We start from the raw sequence: 22,130 nt of genomic DNA on the forward strand, positions 1-22,130 counted from the left end.
AGGACTGAAAATGACAAACCCACTGCAGTTTAACTTTATATTTGGGGTATTTTATGTCTTTATTTGATAGTGACAGTGGAAAGAAACAGGAAATGCTGGGAAGAGAGTAGAGGAATAACATGCAGCAAACGGTCCGAACAGCCGGGAATCGAACCAGAGACTTAATCAAGTGGTATGTGTCCTAACCACTGAGCTATCTGGTTTTTTTTTACCTATTTAAATTACATTTAAGTAGCACACCAGTAGTTTAGCAATGCACTTTCTTTAAGTTGGTGGATTTGCAAGAAACAGATTTTGTTTTTTGTTTTTTTTTTAAAAAAGGTCAACTGAAGCATCAGAGGCTGAGATATATTGCATTTTTGTTTGACTTGGCCCGTCAGCCCAGCATGTCAGGGATTCTTTAATTTCTATAACAGGGCTACTTGCTTAAAGGTGTGTCTGTCAAATAAAAATGAGCTTAGCTGCAAAGTGGTGGATAAATATGCTGTTTCCTGAAATTCTTCCCAACAAATGTCCTGTTATTTTGTTGTTCAAACACTTTGAATCTCAAATCTCAAGCACAGACATGGGTTGAGTCTTACAACACACACTTGTTAAGAGACGTCACCGCAGCCCGCTTGGAGCTATGTCAGGTTTGCTTTAGCCCCACCTGGTGCATTAAAAGTGGTTACGGCAACTAGGCATCAGATTTTGGTTGCCAAAACTGAAAATACAGCTCCCATTTTTAGACAGCTTATATTTTGAGTAATTAATATCGTATGCAGTTATACACCAACTTAATAATAAAAATGTCACATAAAAGAAAGTTAAAAACATGCCAGGATACTCTTCAGGACTTCACAAATATCCTCTTTTTGTTCGGTCAGGTTCATCTGGTTCTCTGTCAGTTAAATTAATTTGCAGTTGTCTGTGATGTTGAATTTTTCACCCCCACAGTGAAACAACTTAATTTACTTCACCACTGTCTCTAAAACAGATGCCTGTGCACATGCAAATAAACACACCCATGCATGTGCAGCATTGTCTGGTTCTGTTTCCAGCTATAACTGCAATATCTAAATATCACTAATGCAACAAATATTTAAATTATATATATTGTGGGTTGCACATTTTACTATTTGCTGTCCTTACTTTTCAGGAATTAAAAAGTGGTTGCCAGTGACAGCAACTAGAGATGAAACAGTATGAACATTTCATATTATCAGTATTATTGTTAAAAGTTTTATATTGAAAATCGCTCAATGATTTGAAATTAAAGCATGTCCTTTGCAATGCGTCTACTGTTGCTAACATTTGTTGGCATTATTTACGGCGAGTTTCTCAAAGCACAGTAACCAAACATGGTTTTAACGATAATTAAAATTTGAAATGGTAATGCTAATCATTGGGAATTTTCACTCTGAAACCAGTAATCATTTAATCGCCTAATTGCAAACAAGGGCCAAAAATTGGTTACCAATTTCTCAGGAACCTAGTAACTGTTACTGCTGAACCCTGCAAAGCCCCAATTCATCATAAGTGATGAAAACAGACAAAAAATATCCAACTGTTTCCGCAGGTAAGTAGTACCCTTCATGACAAGTAAAGTCCTCTCAAAGCTCCAACACCTGGAATTTGAAATGGTTAATTTATGATTACTTTATAGGTGAGGGGATCCGCAGCAGAGAAAAGCTAATTCATTTCCAAGCGTGATGGACCTGACACCAGACGACTTTATCATCTCCAGTCCAGTCTGCTGTCTGCCAGAGGCGTCCGTCGTCCAAATGAACACCACATATCACACTCATGTCAGTTCAATCTGCTTAAACAGCAAGCCAGTCAGAGAGCTGATTCATGTCTGCACACACAGACACCCTACACACCCTCCCAGCCCTAAAACAACTTGGAAGGAGACAACATGCCATGTGGTTTTGCAGTCACATCAAATTAGTTATTATTAGGAGGGACTCTGGTCTTGCATTCCTAAACACTATATTTTGCTGGGACCAGATTTTATGGTGGTTATAACTGAAGCATTTCATTATTTCGATAAAGAGTGGTCAAAAATGTTCAGAAAAAGTAATGACAGCATCCTCAAAAGAGCCTCTTGGACCCCAGTTGCATCATGGTTAGACTGGTTCATCTTTCTCCCTCTGACATAAGCCACCAGAATCAGAGACTGGACGCCGCTGTGAGTGACAGTACATCTGAATCCCATTTAACACATAAACAACACAAAGAATGCCAAACTCGAAGAGAAACTTTAAAAAAAGGACCTTCTCAGCCAGCTGCCTCTTGGAAGGAACGCTCCAATGTTTTCAAGTTCAAACCTCTGCGTATTTATCTAACTTTATGTCCAGAGTTATAAAAATGGCTGGAATTCCTTGTGCCATTACAAAAGGTCTTGTATGTTTTTTCCTGTTCTGTCATTGCACATGTTCTGTCTTCAGTGGGACCCATGCTTGAGACTGAGCATGTAGGCATAGCTGAAATAGCTCATGATGAACTTTCCCACAACATTTTCTCTCTTTAACTCACTGAAGTCTTTCCAGACGCCCGAGTCCCCCTACTTGGTTTTGTTGCTGGAATGGTAAATAAGCAAAGCATAGTTTAGCTGCAGTCTCATGATAACCCTGTCTGTATCTTACTCACTTCCCATATTTCACCTCTTATGGAGACTAATGAGTCTCCAGTCAGACAACAAAAGGTTAAGGCCATTGTTTTGACGATAAGAAATATTTTTTTCAGAGGAGTAGCCTCTGAATGAAACTGCTCCAGACCATTGCTCAGCTTAATGTCAGATATTTTCAAAGTCTGACCTTTGAAGTTTATACACTCCCTGCTATAAAAATGTCAAACTCCCTCTGCATCCTGCCTTTACTGTGAAGCTCGCACACAGTACAATGGACAGGAGTCCACAAACGTTTTGCAGGGCATCCTCTGAGGCATTAGGGACTAACAATTCAAGAGGAAAGGTTAAAATCCAAATCTGTTATTCTTTCAGACGGGGAAAGTGCAGTCAAAATAAATATAATCACACAGACGAGAGGACAAAGACCTCCAGTTGTACTGACCGTGTGAGCTGCAGCCGAAAACTGCAGCTTACAGCTGAATGACAGATGGACAAAGAACTAATTATTTGCACAAAACAAGATCTGAAAATAGCACCAGTCTCACCTGACAGCCAACATGTTCAAACGGTAGAAACTTTAAATACCTTGGCACAGTTCTAGACTACCAGGTGATCTTCTCTGAAAACACAGAGTATATTTCTGAGAGATGCTCACAGCGGCTGAAACTCTGTGGCCTCGGCGTCAGTCAGCGGATTTTAGAGCTTGTCTTCAAAATTATTGTGGAAAGTGTAGCATCTTCCAGCTTGGTATGTTCTCCTGAATTGAAGACCTACAAATAAACTTTCTAGAACTGTGTCGAGGGCAAGTAAAATAATACTCACATCTCAAAAGCCCTTGACCCAACCTTTTATAGAAAGAACAAAGAAGACGAGGAGCAAACTGACTAATAGCTCCCATCCTCTCTTCAGCTGGTTTGAGCCTTTAAGCTCTGGGAACTGTTGCAGAGTCCCTCTGGCAACTAGAAATGTATTTAAGAAGTCCTTCATCCCAAATGCAATCAGTATTCCTAACTCTGCAAAAATGGCTGATGAGATTTAAACCACAGACATGACCTACTTTTAGTCTTTAATGGTTAATATTTAATATGTCATTTGACCTTACTGATTTATTTGCTTTTTGGTTTTACAAAATGCTCTGTTGTTTCTTGTGTTTGGTCAGCCGGGCCAAGATTTCTGCCCTGGTGGACAATATAAAGACTTATAAAGATAGATAGAGAATAAAGACTTATTCTATCCTATTTATATAAGCATCTGCAAGTATTTGTGCAGTATATTGTAAAACTCCTCAGTTCCAAACCTATTTATGTGGCACGATACCCAGGAAATCATCAAAAGAGAAGTCACACACTTATTTTTTTTTAACAGCAGCGACAGTGCAAAGACAGAAACACAACAAACTCATCTTTCTTGTTTATGGTTGGAGGAGACCGTAATTTTATGCTCACTGAGATCCAATTGTCCCTATCTAATTAAAGACATTTTATAGCTGGAATACAGCTGCTTTTCTTTAGCAGAGCGAAAACTTAAAATGGAATAAATGGAGGATTTGGCTGGTATAAAGAAACAACAGAAACCAACCTGTGACAGTGGTCTGGACAGCCTGTGACTCTTCTCCTCTGGAGACCATGAGCGAAGCTGGACACTGTAACAAAAGGACAACAGAGAGTCAACGATGCATATGCATGATTTTAGGTAGGAAATAGGATGATATAAGATACAAAATAGACAAACAGTAGCACAGTAGTTATCCCTACACTTCATTCAAACTTGACAGATACAAACTAAAACTCAGTAAAGTCATATCTGTAAGTCTTTCCACTGCGTCAACAATATTCAACTCTGCTTTGGTCAAAATAAACCTTTAATTCACTGTGGTACATGGCAAAGTATTCTGGCTCTACACGCCGCTTCTCCTCATTGCTTCCCTGATGTCCAACCTGATTCTTGCTCCTCTCCAGATATTTTAACATCTAACACCGTGAATTAAGGATTTATTTCGACCAAGCTGTGAGTTTTATTTTGTTTCTGTCAAATATAAATGAAGGGCGGTTTATAATAATTTGCGAGGTAAAATGACTGTATTTGTCAATGGAGTCTTGTGGCTTTGAGGACAGTGATGTAACTGCCGTTTCTAGTTAATCAAAAAGGAACTTATTACCTAACAAAAAGGTTTATTTCTATAGGGATGTTGTTGGCAACCATTTTGATAATTGATTAAGTCTTTTTTTATGACTTCAGCTTCTGTCATATAAGGCAGCAAAGTAAATATCTTTGGATTGTGGGCAAAACAAGACATTTGATGGTGCCACCTCGGGATCTGGAAGTGATCTACATTTATCTGACATTTTATGGACCAAGCAACTGATTGATTAATTGAGAAATGATCAACAGATCAATCAGTAATGAAAATAATCATCAGTTGCAGCCTTATACAGATTTATAATGATTAAGATTAAAGAACAACATAATAATACTAGGAATTACAATTATATTAATGCCAAGTTGGAAATCAGGTTTGTGCAGAAAACGAAGCTTCATCAGTCCAGACGAGGGAGAAAATTTGTGTTTTAACTGTGACCTATTTAAAGTTGTCGAGAGAGTCAACAAACTGCTCAGAGAGATGGTGGTGAATGTTCCACATTCTGCCTTTTGTTAAAGTGAATGCAAACGGTGGAATGTGATATCCTGTGCATATCCTTTGTTACTACAGTACAATCCCATGGCTCCACTTTCTGTCTGTTATTCCCATACCTATTGACTCTGGGCCTGTTGTGGAGTCAAGAGAGCACTTGTTGCAACCTTTTGTCCAGATGTAAGCCTATTTAAGCGGTGAATGGACGGGTTTCTGAAAAGACTCAGCTGTCCATCCAAAATGTCGGGTTCTAAAGTGTCCTGAGACTTTATCTTAGACTCTGTTCATGGTCAAAGAATTTCTTTTTAACCTAATCTTTCAGGCTGATTGTCCAAACTGTAATTTCCAAGTAACCAGATCGCACGTGTGTGACTTCAGACAGTATAATCCTTTGCTTTTGTTACAAACACTGGTAAGCACGTTAACAATGCGGGAGTGGGTGAAGATTCAGTATCTGTCCAACAGATTCAACTGCACATTCACAATGTGCGTTTCAGCTGGGGTTTTCACAGCAGTTTGGGACACATGTTCTCTTGACATTTTGTAAGCAAACCAAATAGCAAACAGATTGTAAGGCTGAGGTAGAGCTGTGTGCACAAAAGAAAAGTCCACATGCCTACTCAGAAAGGGAAACACGTAAATATTGTGAATTAGATATCACCATTTTTTTATGTGCAAATGTCACTTCACAATGCCAACCACTTCAAGAAGGCGGTTAAATGAAGAAAAGAGGGAGACTGTGTTCTCATAATCAAAAACTCCACCACTGGTGGAAAACTTGTCCATAAACAGAGCATGCACAGCTGCATGTAAATGTCAATATTAGAGGAATATTCATTGTCACTGGCCATGTACACAGCTTAGTCACAATATTGTGTTTTTCAGAATAAGGGCAAAAACTGAAATATTTTGTGGACTTAACTATAGTCAACGTAGAGTAAAACAGGGCTGGTATGAGACAAGAGTACTGATAATCTCACTGACACTACTTGCTACACATTACATGGAAAGATTTAATTACAACATTTTAGCAGTCAGTGCGATTTGCATTTTGTTCATTTAGTTAGTTTAATTTAATTAAATGAGCCCACACTTTTGAACATTTTGTCCTGACAGCTGTTTATGTAATGTTACATAAATACTGATAGCAGCATCGTTTGTCCAGGAGCTGACTGATAACGTCTATTTCCTGTAGCATCGGGGATTTTGCAAACAGTAAGAAGCAGATATCAGAAGGGGAAGGGAACATCACCTGCAGTCTATATCTGGCGAGACAGACTTTTTGCTGACTTAAAAAGAGGAAGGTGGCATCTGCCTCAATAACCCTCAAATATGCATTGCAGCTATTTAGTGTGACTGATTTCTATCTGATATGCAATAAAACCATATTTCATCTCATGCTTGAACACTGTAAGGTCATGTGAGCTACCTCTTGTTGGTTGGTGTCAGCCTCTCCCTCTTCCCGTCAGGGCTGGCAGGAGGATCTGGTGAATAAGGTCCAGGGGAGAGCGACGCAGGGCTGGAGATGGTGTACTCTCTGTAGTTCTGATTCTCATCTCGACTCACTATTACTGCCTCCTGCAAAACATGTTACTGCGTTAGTATCTGTTGAGTGTAACTCAATCTTTATGCTTGCATTTTTGCCATACAAGTCGTGAAAGGCTTAATTGAGAAGCATAATGGACACCTGTGAGAATGTCAGCACACAGAAGTACATGTTGTATCCTCAAGCAGGACTGAAGATTTTGTTTCAGTATTAGCATGTAGTGTAGGTGGTGCTTTGGGACCCGTGATCTCAATAAAACACAGGAACAAGCTCTAAATCACCAGAGTGACTTGTATTGCTTCCATCTTGAGGATAGCAGATATGTAATAAACAGATGTGTGATACATGTATTGGTAGAAATGAAGCAGCATGCCCTGTGCAGTCAAAACAACACTTTATCCAAATATAACAGGCACTTACAAGCAATGTAGTGGATCAAAAAGATATGGGGAACACGGTTCTGGTAAGCCCACTAATCGAGACAAACTGCAGACAGATTGAAGCTCCTGTGGAGCTGCAGCACTAACCTGGAAGCGTCCGGTGAGCTGCTCAGGGGTGCTGATGCCGTTGGTCTGTCCGGGGTTGGAAGGTACAGGTCTTGAAAGACAGAAAACCACAGAGATCAAATCACTGTCAACATTGAAAATGTCTGAATACCCAAAGTGTCACTTTTTAAATCCAATCACATTACTGCTGAATTTAAAAACAACTAAGGCAGTAAGGAAGTTCAAGTTATAGAAATAAGGAAGGTGCTATATATGTGGAACACCAATTCCAAAAAAGTTGGGATGTTGAATAAAAACAGAATGCAATGATCTGCAAAAACCTTTGACTTATGTTCAATTAAATACAGTACAAAGACAATCTATTTATGTTCAAACTGACTCACTTCATTGTTTTGTTTGTAATAATACACTTTTTACCACTGTGATGCATCACATTTTCTTTTAACAATACTCAGTAAGCATTTGGGAACTGAGGACACTAATTGTTGAAGCTGTGAAAATGAAATTCTTTCTCATTTTTGCTCGATATACGACAGTCCGCAGCCTCTGTTGTCGTATTTTGCACTTCATAATGCACCACTGTCTTGCTGAAATAAGCAGGGGTGGCAGCATATGTTGCTCCAAAACCAGTATGTGCCTTTCAGAATTAATGAGGCCTTCACAGATATGACAGTAACCCATGCCGCCATGGGCACTAACAGATGCTGGCATTTAGTGCTGGTAACAATCTGGATGGTCCTCTTCGTCTTAAGCTCGTCTTAGTACTGTATTCAATAGAGTCTAAGTCAAAAATAATTTGTAAATAATTACATTCTGTTTTTATTTATATTTTACACAAAGTCCCAACTTTTTTGGAACTGTAGTTGTAATTTGAACCTGCAAGAACTTGCAAGGAAAATGCACAGTGAGGAAAACATAATCCATTTTCTGAGGCCCATAAGTCCGAGAGAATTGTTTTTGGACATCCCTTTTGCTAATGTCCTGGCGAACATCCACCGATATGTTCCCATAAATCCTAGAGATTACTGCACAAGACAAGTACTGCAAACTCTGTCCCCCTTTTCTGAAAATATTCTCCCCATGGATCTCGTCTTTCCAACTAGTCACTTTTGTTTTACTTTACTTAAATAGAAAACACGTTCTGTAAGCAATTCCATCACTGAATTTGGAGAGGAAAATATGGGCAGTATAAGCGCCAATGCAAACACTCAGTGCCCCCCTGGCTGCAGGGCCAGAGGCTGACTGGCTCTTGGTTGAGCCCGGGGTAATGAGGCACACAGGAAGGCCTGGATGCCTGTGGTAAATCACCCAGAAACACACCTCTCGTGGCCTGGGCTCCACATACTGTTTACAAGAAAGAGATGGCAAGAAGACAAAAACTGATACAGCAGCCTTAAGACATTTCTTCCCGTAGGAGAGATATTAGTGTGACAGGCCTGAAAAACTTCGGCACATGCTCACCTTCTGCTTTAAACTCTCTACCATGGACATGAGAACACCAGAGGAAGTCTTTAAGACAGTGAGATATAAATTAGGTCAGTCAGATCAGTGTCTAGTCTAGCCTGTAACCTTTGGTTACAGTTCTCCTTCACAGAGGAAGAATTTGCTCCTGGTGAAAATGCTAACTGTTACAATATACCACAGGGATATGAAACTGGCATAAATCAGCACTTGACACCTTTTGCTGATACTTGCTGCTCACAGCTGTCATCAAGGAGACCCGGAGTTAACCTGCCCGAGGCAGATTCTTCAGATGTGAGCATTGTAAGAATATCTCTCCATTCTGAGAACTAAAATATTAAAAAACCATAACATTGTGGGCTCAAGAGGATTCAAATCCATAACAAAAGGTACATACTTTGTGTCAAGCTGTGACCAGTATTTAATAATGCTGTTAAAGCAATACTTCTTCCAGTACTTTGCTTTTAGAGACAATCATATTTTTCTACAAATTCTTGTTTCCTATTTGACAGAATAAGCCAAAGTACTCAAATGTTCACTGCTGTCCAATAACAAGCAGGCGCACACACATTGACTTAAACTTTGATCAGAAAGTTGTTGTTTTTGTTTTTTTGTATTTTATGTATTGCACATTTTTTTCTGGGGTTTTTCTTTTTTGGCACAGCATGGTATTAATCAATGGCCAATGGCACGCTGATGAATCCTCCCAGATTGGGCAACTTGTATGAATGTGACCATCTATAATTTACGTAAATTAAGTCACACACACAGTCCCAGTCCAGACCAAAAACTTTCGGTGCTCTAATGGTTTCGAAACTTTTTCTGCCAAAAGCACACCAAAGGGCAAGCCAAAATCTCCAGGCACACCAGTATTCATGCAAAATAGCCAACCCAACCAACATCAAGTACCAGCCAATCAGAGGCAGAGTTCATGGAGTGTGGGTGGGTGAAAAGGTAAGGTCTTAATCAAAATCAAGCACTGTTTTATGTTTGTATTGCTGTATGCAAAGTAAGTAAATAATAAAAAAAAAAAAAATGTGCGCCTCGAGACACCATTTGGGAACCACTGCTCTATGCTACAACATGTTTTGATCATTTATTTTTATGCTGCATGTTTTTTTGTGATGGCAATGTAAATAAAACTGATTTTACCTTACTTTTCCACTGAAGTTTGATATCAAGCCCTGCTGCTTTACTGATCAGTCGTATGTCACACAAATGCAGCCAGGATCACATGATGTTTGTCACTGTGGCAACAGCACTTTCAGACTAAGTGTCCTGAATTCTTAGTGATCAAAAATGAGATAATGACTTGCTGCTGCATGCACAACACAGCATCTCTGTGTCAAAGAGGAAACTCTATTCTTCTATAGGAGTATAGCTGTGTGGTAAAGCTATACTCTTGAGTTGTTCTGATTAGAGAGCAAAAGGATCACAGAATGACAAGTGCTTTAGTCTATGTGACATCATCCACGAGGCATCAATGAACAATGAAGTCCAAACAAGAAGCTCCGAACAAAGCCTGAATGAAAAGCTTTAAGGGTCAATGACAAGACAGTGATGGTGTGGTTGCTTTGTCATGTAAAAATAACCCCAGTTAGTAAAGCAGTACTGGGATGAGCATGTCGTTGGATGCAGCAACAATAAACCACTGCCTCTGTATACAGCAGCAGACACGCCTAAAAGAAAACATTCCTCTGTTTGGATCGGCTGATGCCAGCTTTTCCCAGAGGGCAACACCATCGGAGAGATGACGGCCAGTACCCACATCACTGCTGGTTTGATGAGAATAAACTGCCAACCAGATGTTGAGCTGGAAAATGGGAGTGCTCTGAGCTAAGTAAAGAGCAAATTAAACATTACACACTTGTGTTACTCTATTACAAAGTCTTTTGAGAGCTTGTCTGAGTGTAATTCCAATAGATAATATGCTTGATGAATGGGATTAAGACAGAAGCCTGTGAGATACATGAGAATCTTGGTGCTGAAATCCACTGACGGTTCACAGAGCCGGATTAAAGACATGGCAGAACTACACAGTGGCATTGTCCTGGGCAAGCAAGGAGCAGTGGTGTTGTTTCTGGCTTGGTGCGAGACATGAGGTCAGCAGGGAAAAATTCACTCACATGGACATAGGACATCCAAGGAGGAAGTGTGTGAAAGCGCACGTGCATGAGAGTGTGAGTGTGTGTGTCTGGGTGCAATAAGGGAGAAGAAAGGGAGTGACGAGGGGCAACAGTGACAAGAAATGAGAATTTAGGTTGGACCTTTAATCAAAATGCCAGCCAAAGCGGTCCTGGCTCAAAGGAAAACCTTTTAAGTGGCCAACTCCCTGTCATCCAAACAAGGTCTTGGCAAATCTCAAAACAGGGTTTATTAAGAGGGACCAGGGAAGGGAACAGTGTGGCTCTCATACATGCTGGCATTTCCCCTGATTACAATCACTTGTTTTGTTTGTACAGTGCTTGCATGATGAAGTTAAAAACAGTGTAAGGGAAGATGGAAGCTGACTGTGCTCTTGGCACAGAAACAGATGTTTAAGATATTTGTATGGGAACAAATACTGCAGAGGGTTGCACTGCACTGCATTGTTTCTATTTTATGTTTATAAATCAAACATATATAATTGCAGAACACAGACTTACATGTCATGGTAGCAGGAACATATGTTTCTATAGCAGATCTGCATTAGGGATGTCATGAGAACCAATGCTTTAAGTACCAATTCAATGCTAAAATTCTGAAAATGTGATAATACTTGTTTTTCCTCCAGTAGGTACAGAAGATGACATACACTCAAACATACACACAGGGGGACAGAGACTTCTAGATGCATTCAGGTGCACTTTACAAACTTGGAAACCTACACTGCTCTCTAAATGAAAGTGTGAGGGCACTGGCAGGGATGTGGACATGGTGCATTCAAGTGCATCTTGTAAACTCCCCAAAACTCGTGACCGGAGCAACCTTAGTAATGGTAGCAGGAATATTTGTTACCATAGCAGATCTGCATGCCAGCGTACCTGTCCACCACCAGCTGCAGCTGGGTCTTTGAGTTCTTGATCTTGTTCTGAGCCTCCACGTTCAGCATGTCGGCCGTGTTCTCCCCATTGATCTCCATGATGATGTCTCCGGGTTGCAGGTCTGCCTGCTCTGCCTTGCTGCCCCCGTTGACCTGTTGAACAGAAGAATGAGCTCCAGTTAGTTCCTAGTGGCCCCAGGTCCTGCTCTGAACATAACACTTTATGGATGATATCAATCTGGCAAGCATAGGCAGCTCTCTGTTTCACTGGCTGACATTCAGCATTAACAAATGAGTAAATGAGAAAAGCTGTTGACAAGCTGCTTCACACTTCTCCTACACTCTTAATCCAAATGCCTCTTTCAACAACCCATAACACTGAGAGTAAATACCGACAGACGCCACAGCGTTTCACACACATGGAATGAGGCTGAAGTGCCGGTCAACAGCGGACAGATTCATGACACCCTTGGGGAGAAGTCATTAGTATGACACTACTTGATGGTTTGACTGGGCTTGACCTTTGCAACTGGCCTCACCACATGTCAAAGCCAATGCTATACCGCCACATCAGAGGGAATTCCACACTAATGAGCCGAAACATAACAGCTTGGCCACCACTTTCAGCTTAGTCCTGTGTCCCAGGCATACGCAGCCGAACGTACATGCTTAAACAAAAGGCAAAATGCGGAGGCCGATGCTGCAAATGCTTAAACATGGCATATGGCATGACATATGCCACAAACAGCGCTCGCCTCACTATTAAAAACAGAACGAGGCCATAAAACAAAGAATGCCAACCAAAATAAATGAAAAACCAATCAGAGAGAATGAACCCCAGTTCCAAAAAAGTTGTGGAAAATGTAACTAAGAACAGAACGCAATGATCTGCAAAAACGTTGACCTCACTGATTAACTTTATTGTTTTTTGTAAATATACACCCATTCCGAATTTGATGCCTGCTCCATGTTCCACCAAAGTTGCGACAGCAGCATGTTTACCACTGTGATACAACACCTCGTCTTTTAATAACAGTAAGTTTGTGAACTGAGGACACTAATTGTTGAACTTTTGAAATTCTTTCTCATTTTTGCTCGATATACAACTTCAGGTGCTTAACAGTCTGGGGCCTCTGTTGTTCTATTTTACACTTCATAATGCACCACTGTCTTGCTGAAACAAACAGGGATGGCAGCATATGTTGCTCCAAAATCTGTATGTACCTTTAACCATTAATGGGGCCTTAACAGATGTGACAGTTACACACACACACACACCCATACCACCATTTAAAATTAGAGCTGTAACAATCTGGATGGTCCTTTTCCTCTTTAGCCCACAGGTCACGACATCCTTGATTTCTGAAAGAAATCCGAAATGTGGACTCGTCAGACCACAGCTCACTTTTCCACTTGGCATCAGTCAATCTCAGATGAGCTGGGCCTCAGAGAAGCCTGCAGCATTTCTGAATGTTGTTGGTACACGGCTTTCTCTTTGCATGGTACAGTCTTAACTTGGATTTGTAGATGCAGTGATAAACTGTGTTTACTGACAACAGTTTTCCAAAGTATTCCCAAGCCCATGTAGTATCTTTTATATGATTACGTGGGTTTTTAATGCAATGCTGCCTGAGGGGTCTTTTCAGCCTTGCCAATTATATGCAGAGATTTCTCTGGATTCTCTGAATTTTTTAATGATATTATGGACTGTAGATGATGCAATCCCTAAATTCTGGCAGTTTTGTGTTGAGAATTGTTCTCAAATTGTTGGACTGTTTACCCACACAGTTTTTCACAAAGCAGTGAATCTCACCCCATCCATGCTTGTGAAAGGCCCAGTCTTTCAAGGATGCCCCTTTAACACGCAAACTTGATACTTCTCATGTACGAAAAACAATAAGTCATCAGTTTAAATATTAAATATATTTGTCTTTGTACTGTATTTAATTGAAAACAGGTGGAAAAGTTTTTGCAAATCATTGCATTCAGTCTTTATTTATGTTTCATACAACATCCCAACTTTTTTGGATTTTGGAGTTGTGTGACATATGCTACAAACAGTGCTCCCTTCACAGTTAAAAACAGAGCCAGGAAACAAAAAAAGGAATGTAAACCAAAATAAATAACGAGCCAATCAGGGAAGATGAAAGTCTCACTCTTACATCTATAGAGGAAAAATGGATGCCAGTCAACAGGCTGTTTGTCAGTTTAGCCAAGCACAAGGGCAGAGGTGCCATGTCTGTGGGCCCACTCGAGAGGCAATTAAGCGTTGCTGTGGTGACCCACAATAGTGCGTGCCTTTTCTGATCAGGACACGCCTGGTTTCACATAAACTAAGAGCAGTCGGGGGTTCTTTTTCCAGGGTCTGTGCTCGAGTAAGCTATCTTTCAGGCCAAGAAGAATAAAAGAGGGCATCTATGTTGTGTCTGTGCCAAGTGCCGACCACTTCAGATGGTCCAACCCTATGGTTGCTTAACTGCTGGTGGGTGGGGGTGAGACAAGCCATTTCTCTAACTGGGCTTCGCAGGCCATTTTCAGTGATGTAGTTTCTCCCTCAGCAGGAATCCCCGTCACTCCAGAGAGCCCGTTTGATATTTGAGACAAGCAAACATGCTGTTGTTTATTGGACAGCAGTAACAAAATCGGACCAAAAGCCCATTATTCACAAGAGGACGCGTTTCTCTAACATAAGTTGTCAAGAGGGAGCAAACAATAAAAGCTTTTGAAGTCAAAGCCTGTGTGAAGCACTGGTGCCCCGCCATGGTTTTGTCATAATTTATCCTTTATGGGTCTGAGGAACTACTGGGGAAGCCTTATGGCTGGGCAATGTGGCTTAAAAAGAACATCTCGATATTTTCAGGCTGTTCTGCGATATATATCTCAATATACATGTTTTCTGTAAAAATAAAATACTGTAAATTTTCAATATATGGTCCTCTGCTATATCCTACATTAATTCATATTTGAATATAATCGATATATAACCCAGCTCTAGGAAGCCACACTGGAAAAATCCAAGGATGTGCTGTGGGCAGAACTGGGTGTCTCTGGCATGCGGAGGTTAGTCTGAGTCTGAGTTTCCTTGTGGTGTTTACTGTGTGCTGTCTGCTTACAGTGGTAACTGTTTCCGCTTCTGCTATTCCATCTTCCCTTTTTTTTTTTAACAGTGACAGTGGAAAAATATCAGTAAAAACATCATGCACGTGCTAAAAGACAAATTTATTTACGCACGTGGTAATGCACACAAAGAGACATAAACCTACACTCACACCCTGCACTGTGGAATCAGGAACCCCTCACCTCCCACCTCAACTTCCACTGTAACTGTAATCAGTGGTTTCCTTCTAATGTAATCTATTTCCATTCTATTCTAAAACCTTCAGTAGTCAAGGAAATAGGTACGAAGCAGCCCGCGAACACAAACAAAGACAAGAAAAGAGTCGTAGTGAGGAGGAAGTTGACTTTGCATGACATGCCATTACAGGCTGTGTTCTCACAAAAACAGAGGATATGGTTTGATAAGGTGTGACGGGGTTCAGCAACATGGTGGCTGTTGATGGGTACCTTTGATACGGTTATGGCCTTCTTGAAGTCCCTTCCTCCGTATATTCTGAAGCCCCATGGCGACGGGCCGATAAGGTTCACTGTCAGCGCCATTTAGTGATCAGGTCAGCACACACTTTTGTCAAAAACCCTGAAAAAAAGAGAGACACAGTGAACATGAGGCTGAGTGTGAGTAACATGTGGGACATTAACATGCGTTTTTATCAGAGATGTGTTTCTGCTGGCCACCCCTAAAGGGACAGTTCCGATTTTTTGAAAAGTGGGGTTGTATGAGGTACCTATCCATAGACTCTCAGGGAGAGCCATATCATATCATTCATGATGTATTGTTATGTTTTTCATGATAAAGAAAAATTCATATCTCAATTCATGAAATGGAAATACTTCGACTTGTTGACATAATGACATCACACCGTTACACACAGTGATAACAAGCTTGGTTGAAAGTGAAAGTGATGCTACCGGCTCCACCGTGAATGAGTTAGTTCCAAAAGGCAGTTTAGTTCAGTAGTGTGGAAGTGGTTTCTTTACAAAAGATAAGATGTACAACAAAAAAAGAAAACTGTAACAGCACACAGAAGCAATACAACAAACATATTTCACCCACATCAGCAAAAGCATCCAAGTGAGTACGAGGAGAGTCGGAAATCCCACAAGGAGAGCTCAACAGCAATTCTGAGTTCTAAACCAAACATGCTGGAAAAGCAGGAGGACTACAGGAGTAGAAAATTGACAAACATACATGTAATTTATGGCACAAATTATTTGTCTCTCACCGTTGACAACGGTTCATATTTTTTCAGAAGTTAAATCCCTTGGCGGTCCACCAGAAGGGACTTTACCTCTGTATACCTGCTGTGTTGTAACGTTTCAACAGCGCAAAAGCAACAAAACTAATGGTAAAGTAACTGTAATGCTGCAGTAAAACTGTACAACGACACAAATATTACATCACAACCATGACGTTGCAGGACATACTGTGTTTGAAGGGAGAGTGATATCTGAATTACACAACAGCAGTTTCCTGTCAGAAAAGCCTTTCTGAAGGCGAGGTAAAGAGGTGAAAATATTCTAAATATAGCATTCACTTGAGCTGTTGTGTTTTTTAAGTGGGCAAAATACCTTTGGTTGCTGACCCTGTCCACAGGAGTTCATTGCTTAGCCTCCATGCTGATGCTCCTTCTCTGCTTCTCCAAACCAGGGGCATGTCAACCACCATCTATTGACTATCGATAAGAATCTCACACAACCCCACCTCAACTAACCCGAACTATCCCTTTAATATTAGATGAACAGGTGAAGACCGAACATTTGCATAAGCCTCCTTTCATCTCCGGCAACACCTCACTTCCACTGGTCTAAGTCCCCTTGACATGGATTGTGTAACCACATCAAGTAGGAATGGGAAGAATCTGAAACCAAAGACACATGACCGACATTGCTTAAGTGCCTGCAAAGCCAAAGACTTTCATTAAATCCAAATGCTCTTTCAAGACGGACAAAACAAACGCAAACAGAAAGTCGTGCAAGGAGCTCGACGTTTCCGTTGTGTTTAATGTATATGCGTACAGTATACAGTGTTTTAGTATGATATATGACATGCAGTATGGCAGCCCTTTAAGACATGTTTATAAGAATGGGCTGTATACTGTAAATAAATGTGCGAAACAGTTGAGCTGTTATGTAAATCTGTAGTTCATTAGTGGATATTCTATATTTGTGTGGTTAGAGTTTGCACGAAAATGTATAGATTCTGCTTCGCACAAGGTCTGCTACAAATTTGTGAAAGTAAAACTGTAAATCTAGAGTTTAAAAATCAATTAGATGGGGACGCCATTGTAGAGTGAAAACATGTGAGGAGTTCTAATCATTCTATTCTCTTCTTGATAGATTTTTTTCAGGAATGACATTAACTCAATATTAAGAGGAACAAATCATATTGAAACATCATCCACATGGCGTTTTGCTTCTTTACCATATGGAACAAATCACTTCATCTGAACAATATTTTGGGTTGACAGTCAGCACTGAATATCATGTTGTATATTAAGGCTCAAAATTCTGTTAAGCTTTTGTTAAGTATTTTCATCCATCGCAGAATTACACAGCTACATGACAGGACAGACAAGTAAGATCCCACAGATGCTGCCTTGGACTTTAATTATGGTGACGATTGAGCTTTCAAAATATTACTGTACACGGTGCAGAATTATAATTGGTGATGACAAGTGTGGTGTGTGCTGATGTCTGTGGCATGTCGGTTTTCTCCAACAGTCTGCGAAAGCTTCTGCATGAGCTCATCTGTGTAAACATAAAAAAAATGAGGCTCATGGTGCAAAATAAGGGGGGTCTTTTGAAGTCTGAGTCTTGAGACTGGTACTTGAGACCAGAAAAAGAGCAGTTGTCTCATGCTATTATGAATAAGGTGGATAAACTATAAACTTTAGTCACCCAAATACAAAACAGATATTCAAGACTTTCTGGGGCTGCTGCTTAGGGAGTAACGGTAACACTCTGATTTCTTGCATTAAGTGTTATATTACAGTCTTGCCCTTATTGGTCAAAATATATTAATTAGATTATTAATTAGCGCACATACATGTTTGTCATATCGAAAGATGATTTCAAGTAGTCCGTGAGGTATGAACACAAATCTTACTCCTACTGTCCCCATCTCAAAATAATGATAAAATGTATGAATAACATGCAAGCCATTTTTTATAAAGTTTTGTGCATTATTTTGTGCGTGGTTGCACTTAAAAATATGGACTCAAATCTTGTGTGTTTTGTATTGAGACTGTGCAGGACTTCAGCACCTGACTGCCATCTATTTCACACACTGATGAGGATTGTTGATGTGGCAATGATTATTTGCTAACCAGCTTCAAGTTACTTAATTCTAATGGCTTTATGAGAAACTCCTAGAGTTATCAGTGTGAACACTGCTGACACAAACAGCATGACAAGGATGATAATGTCCCTATCATCAAGGTATTAAAAGGTAATCAGATGGGTTACAAAACATAACACTGATGTCAGCACTAAGTGAGTCTTTTAAATACATCCTCAATTGACCTTTAACTGTTTTGGAAGGGGGAGGGGTCTCATGTCATTGAACATCCAGACCCAGATAATCAACTAAACTCAGTTAATGTTTACTCTGTCTGCTGAAATATTAGTGGGCCAAAACTTTAAAGCAGGGGTGTCAAATGCAAAGGGGCGAATCAAGCCCACTGAATGACTTTATAAAGTTTACAAATGTGTAAAACAGTCATTAACCCCAGACCAGAATACAGTACTCTGGAAAAAAAACTATTAATATCTGTTGTGGTTATATTCAAAGATTGGAAGTTCTCCAAAACATTATCAATCTGCACCTTCAGTACAAAATAACCTTTATCAGACTTTTATCTTAAAACAATATTGATTTACCCATGTTGCTAAGGCACTGCTAAAACTTCTGATGTGTAAGGTAGGAGATAACAGCAGACAAAGTGGAAGCCAATAAGGAAGATTAAGTTGAGTGATACCAGCATTGCTACGCAGTGAGAATGTCTGTAAGTTGTCTGATAAAGTCATAAAGATGTAAAATACTGTATTATAGTTCAGTTCCAAATTACATAAATGTAGATCCACTGTGACCTATATACTGTGACCTATGTACTGCACATGTAATGACTACACTAACTGAATGTGTGACTGTTGAAATTATTTTTCTTTCAGTATCTCAGGCTATTTATCATCGGTACGTAAATCGGCAGAGTGCTTGTTGGTCTTTATATTAAAAAGAGAAGACAATGTTGTTTATGGGTTATTAGACTATAGTTTTACTGGACTGGCCCACTTCAGATCAAATAGGGCTGATGCTGAAGTGAGTTTGACACCTCTGCTTTAAAGCACTTAAATATTTATGCTTGTATTCTTCTTGTCTTAAAGATACCCTGTGATTCAGCTGCCAGTTTACTTAGGCTCTGCTAACAGTTGCAGGTGAAGCTTGTCTGCTGTCTGACTGCATGTGCAGACACAGAGCTCTGAGGCGTAAAGGGATGAAGGGATGAGCACTTACAGGTTCATAAACACATCAACACCTGCACAACGCAAACACACAGACACACACAGCTGCTGTATCTGTCACTGAAACTCACTGAGAAGATGTTCATTATTTACACTGAAGACATTAGTGTAACAGGTAATATATAGGTGTGCACTTAGACAATGACATAAGCTACTTTAAGTATAGGCTGCTTCTCTAGAAAAATGAAATGTCTACATCCAAACCATTTCACACCATATGTTGCTTAACTCTTGCATCAACCTTTGAGCCCAAATGCAGAACTTACATTTAGTATCTGACTGTTTCTTTCTACAGAGACACACAATCATACTGGAGTTGGTTTCCAGATCATGTATTTTACTTTTGACTTTTTGCTGTAAGATTTCTTATTTTCACCACAATTATTGCTATTATTTAAGTCTACATGCACACTTTAGTTCAAATAAAAGCAAAGTCCCAGGGAAGTATACAAACATTTAGCAAATCAGATAGTGTCTTTCAAGTAATTACAGCCTGTCCATGTTTTGCACCTCTGAATACATACTGTTGTTTCATTTAATCACAGGTTTAAGATGGAGTTGGGAACACTGGAGAAACCAGCAAGGGTAAGCTAGATTTTGTACCCAACTGAAAAAAATCCCACCCTCTCTGTTCAGGCCTCTCTATAAAGCTACTCCCCGAAAACACATGAACACACTGGCTGACTACTGCTGTACGATGAGTCACTAAGTGTATCCAACTACCTCATGTCTCATTCACATGAAACAAAACACCTAAATTCATCACATAAACAATGAAAATGGGTATTGTGAGTACCCACAGCTGCTACACTTTATCCGTCATTCTTGTGCATGTTGTGCGCTTATAACTTTAGCAATATATCTGCCAAGCCTTGTGGAAGACTCTGCTCAGGCATAATGAGTGCTCAGAGAGTGTATGCGTGTCGACCATCAGGCTGGGAAACTGGATGAATATATCGGTTATCTGCGATCGCCTGAGTTCAACACCGGTTAGGGTTTTTGGTCCATCTAGTGAGAGCCGCTTCTCAGTGATGCACTCTCACTATTTTCACATCTATTGTGGAGAATTAAGGATTTATTTCAGAGGTAAGACTAACCAAGATGGTTTTGTTTCCTGTGAGTTTGAATGAAGTGTGTTTTAATTAATATGGCTAATTAGTGTGTCTTAGTTCGTTAACAGAGAGGAACTTGAAGGTGTACAAGTACATTTTTCTGTTTAATTAGGAAAATGGGTGTAAGAATATTTCTTTTCTTGACATTTTGTGGTCATTAATTGGATGTGGCTTGCACACATTCCCCAGCTGAAACTGAGGGGACTTAGCTGCCCATGACCTGCCTACCTGTCTACCTAAATACCTGCAAATTCCCAAACTTAGTAGGCAGGTAGGTAGCATGCGACCTACACAAGCTTTACTATGTGATGACCTCAATACTAAGTTTACAATCAGGTTGAGTTCAGTTCATGTTGATTCCAAGTGCTGCAGTGTTGACAGAAATGCACACTGTGGTGGAATGCAAATTATAATCTTACTCAATAGTTACGCCATAAAGTAATAAAAACCAGCCAATTATGACTGCAAACATTGCATAATACAGATCAAAGTTTCTTCAAGCATGAGGAGTGAGTAAGAAAACGTCTGGAAGCCACAGTACAGTGGATCTAGGACATCAGCCACGCTGCTCCCCTAAATCCCTCCAAACACTGGCCCATTTCATCGGCCGCACATTCCACAAGTGTTTGGGACACGCAGCGCAGACCCAGTTACTTATTAACAGTCTGGGCCAATTAGCAGGGTTACTGGGCTCACCATCATTAGGGTCTCTTAATTGCTGTGGCCTCCAGAAATAAGTGCAGTCGTGATAATGACAGTGAGCAGCCGCTCCAAAGTTTCCCAGCCTTGGGGGGTGTCAATTAGTTCCATGAGCTTCTGCAGTGTCTCCTATAGAGTGCCCATTATCGAGTGAGCACCCTGCTAATTCTCTGCGTAAACGTTCACTCTTAGCATCATAAAAACGCTAGTGGCGGATAATGTCAAAGTGAAAGGATGGCGAAGGAATGCGGCGGAGCGGACAAACAGCCGAGAAGAAAAACAACACATAGTGGTGGAGAGGATAAGTGGCACACTCATGGTCGGGCTCTGCTTAATTGGCCACTGATGAGGTTTTAAGACTGTGCTGCTGTTCGCATAAAGCAAAGCGCTGAACACGGATTGATGAAGCCTCACCATCACACAAAAGTGCTGCTGGGAAGCTGCCAATTCACATAAAAGGTGAATTCTGTTCTGGTGACATCTCGATGCTTTCACTGCCGTGACAGTCTGGCATTACAATTCAACGCGCCCTGCACAATGAGAAGGATTCTAGTCATGAAGTCATTTCTATGGCTCGCAGTTCAGCATCGGCCGCACAGCAGGACGGCAGCACGAAGAGAATGGAAACTGACGCTGTAGGTGCAGCGAAACACTCTCACTTCCGAGAGACACAATGGAGAAGTTTATGGCTTACCTGCATTCCTACATACCAACAAACAGAAAGGTGTCAAGTCTGACAGACAACAAGAGGCAGAATACAAATTTCCTAGACAGGATTATCCATCGGCTCACACACTCAATAATGACTTTATTATAAAACAGCAGTGCAGTAAATCCTACATCCTGTACTTAGCTTTGGTTTAACCTGTTTTAAGCGTGTTGATTTAACTTTATTGTAAATTT

At 40.3% G+C, this 22,130-nt stretch overlaps 1 protein-coding gene across 2 annotated transcripts in view; it reads right to left on the reverse strand.

Annotated features, from left to right (window-relative positions):
* pdlim2 (PDZ and LIM domain 2 (mystique)) overlaps nt 1-22,130 on the reverse strand; it is a 56,164-nt gene that overhangs the window by 26,194 nt on the left and 7,840 nt on the right. The window contains exons 1-6 of one of the 2 annotated variants that reach the window (XM_084728050.1): nt 16,465-16,615; nt 15,343-15,472; nt 11,780-11,931; nt 7,317-7,386; nt 6,673-6,821; nt 4,190-4,253 (exon numbers count right to left, since the gene is read on the reverse strand). In XM_084728050.1, coding sequence (XP_084584176.1) covers nt 4,190-4,253; nt 6,673-6,821; nt 7,317-7,386; nt 11,780-11,931; nt 15,343-15,435 — 528 coding nt within the window. In that variant the 5' untranslated portion in view covers nt 15,436-15,472; nt 16,465-16,615. Of the gene's footprint in view, nt 1-4,189; nt 4,254-6,672; nt 6,822-7,316; nt 7,387-11,779; nt 11,932-15,342; nt 15,473-16,464; nt 16,616-22,130 lie in introns of those variants that run through there. The other variant, XM_084728049.1, reaches the window with a different exon arrangement.

Source organism: Lutjanus erythropterus, chromosome 10 (assembly GCF_056507025.1).
Source record: "Lutjanus erythropterus isolate fLutEry1 chromosome 10, fLutEry1.hap2, whole genome shotgun sequence".
NCBI lineage: Eukaryota > Metazoa > Chordata > Actinopteri > Lutjaniformes > Lutjanidae > Lutjanus > Lutjanus erythropterus.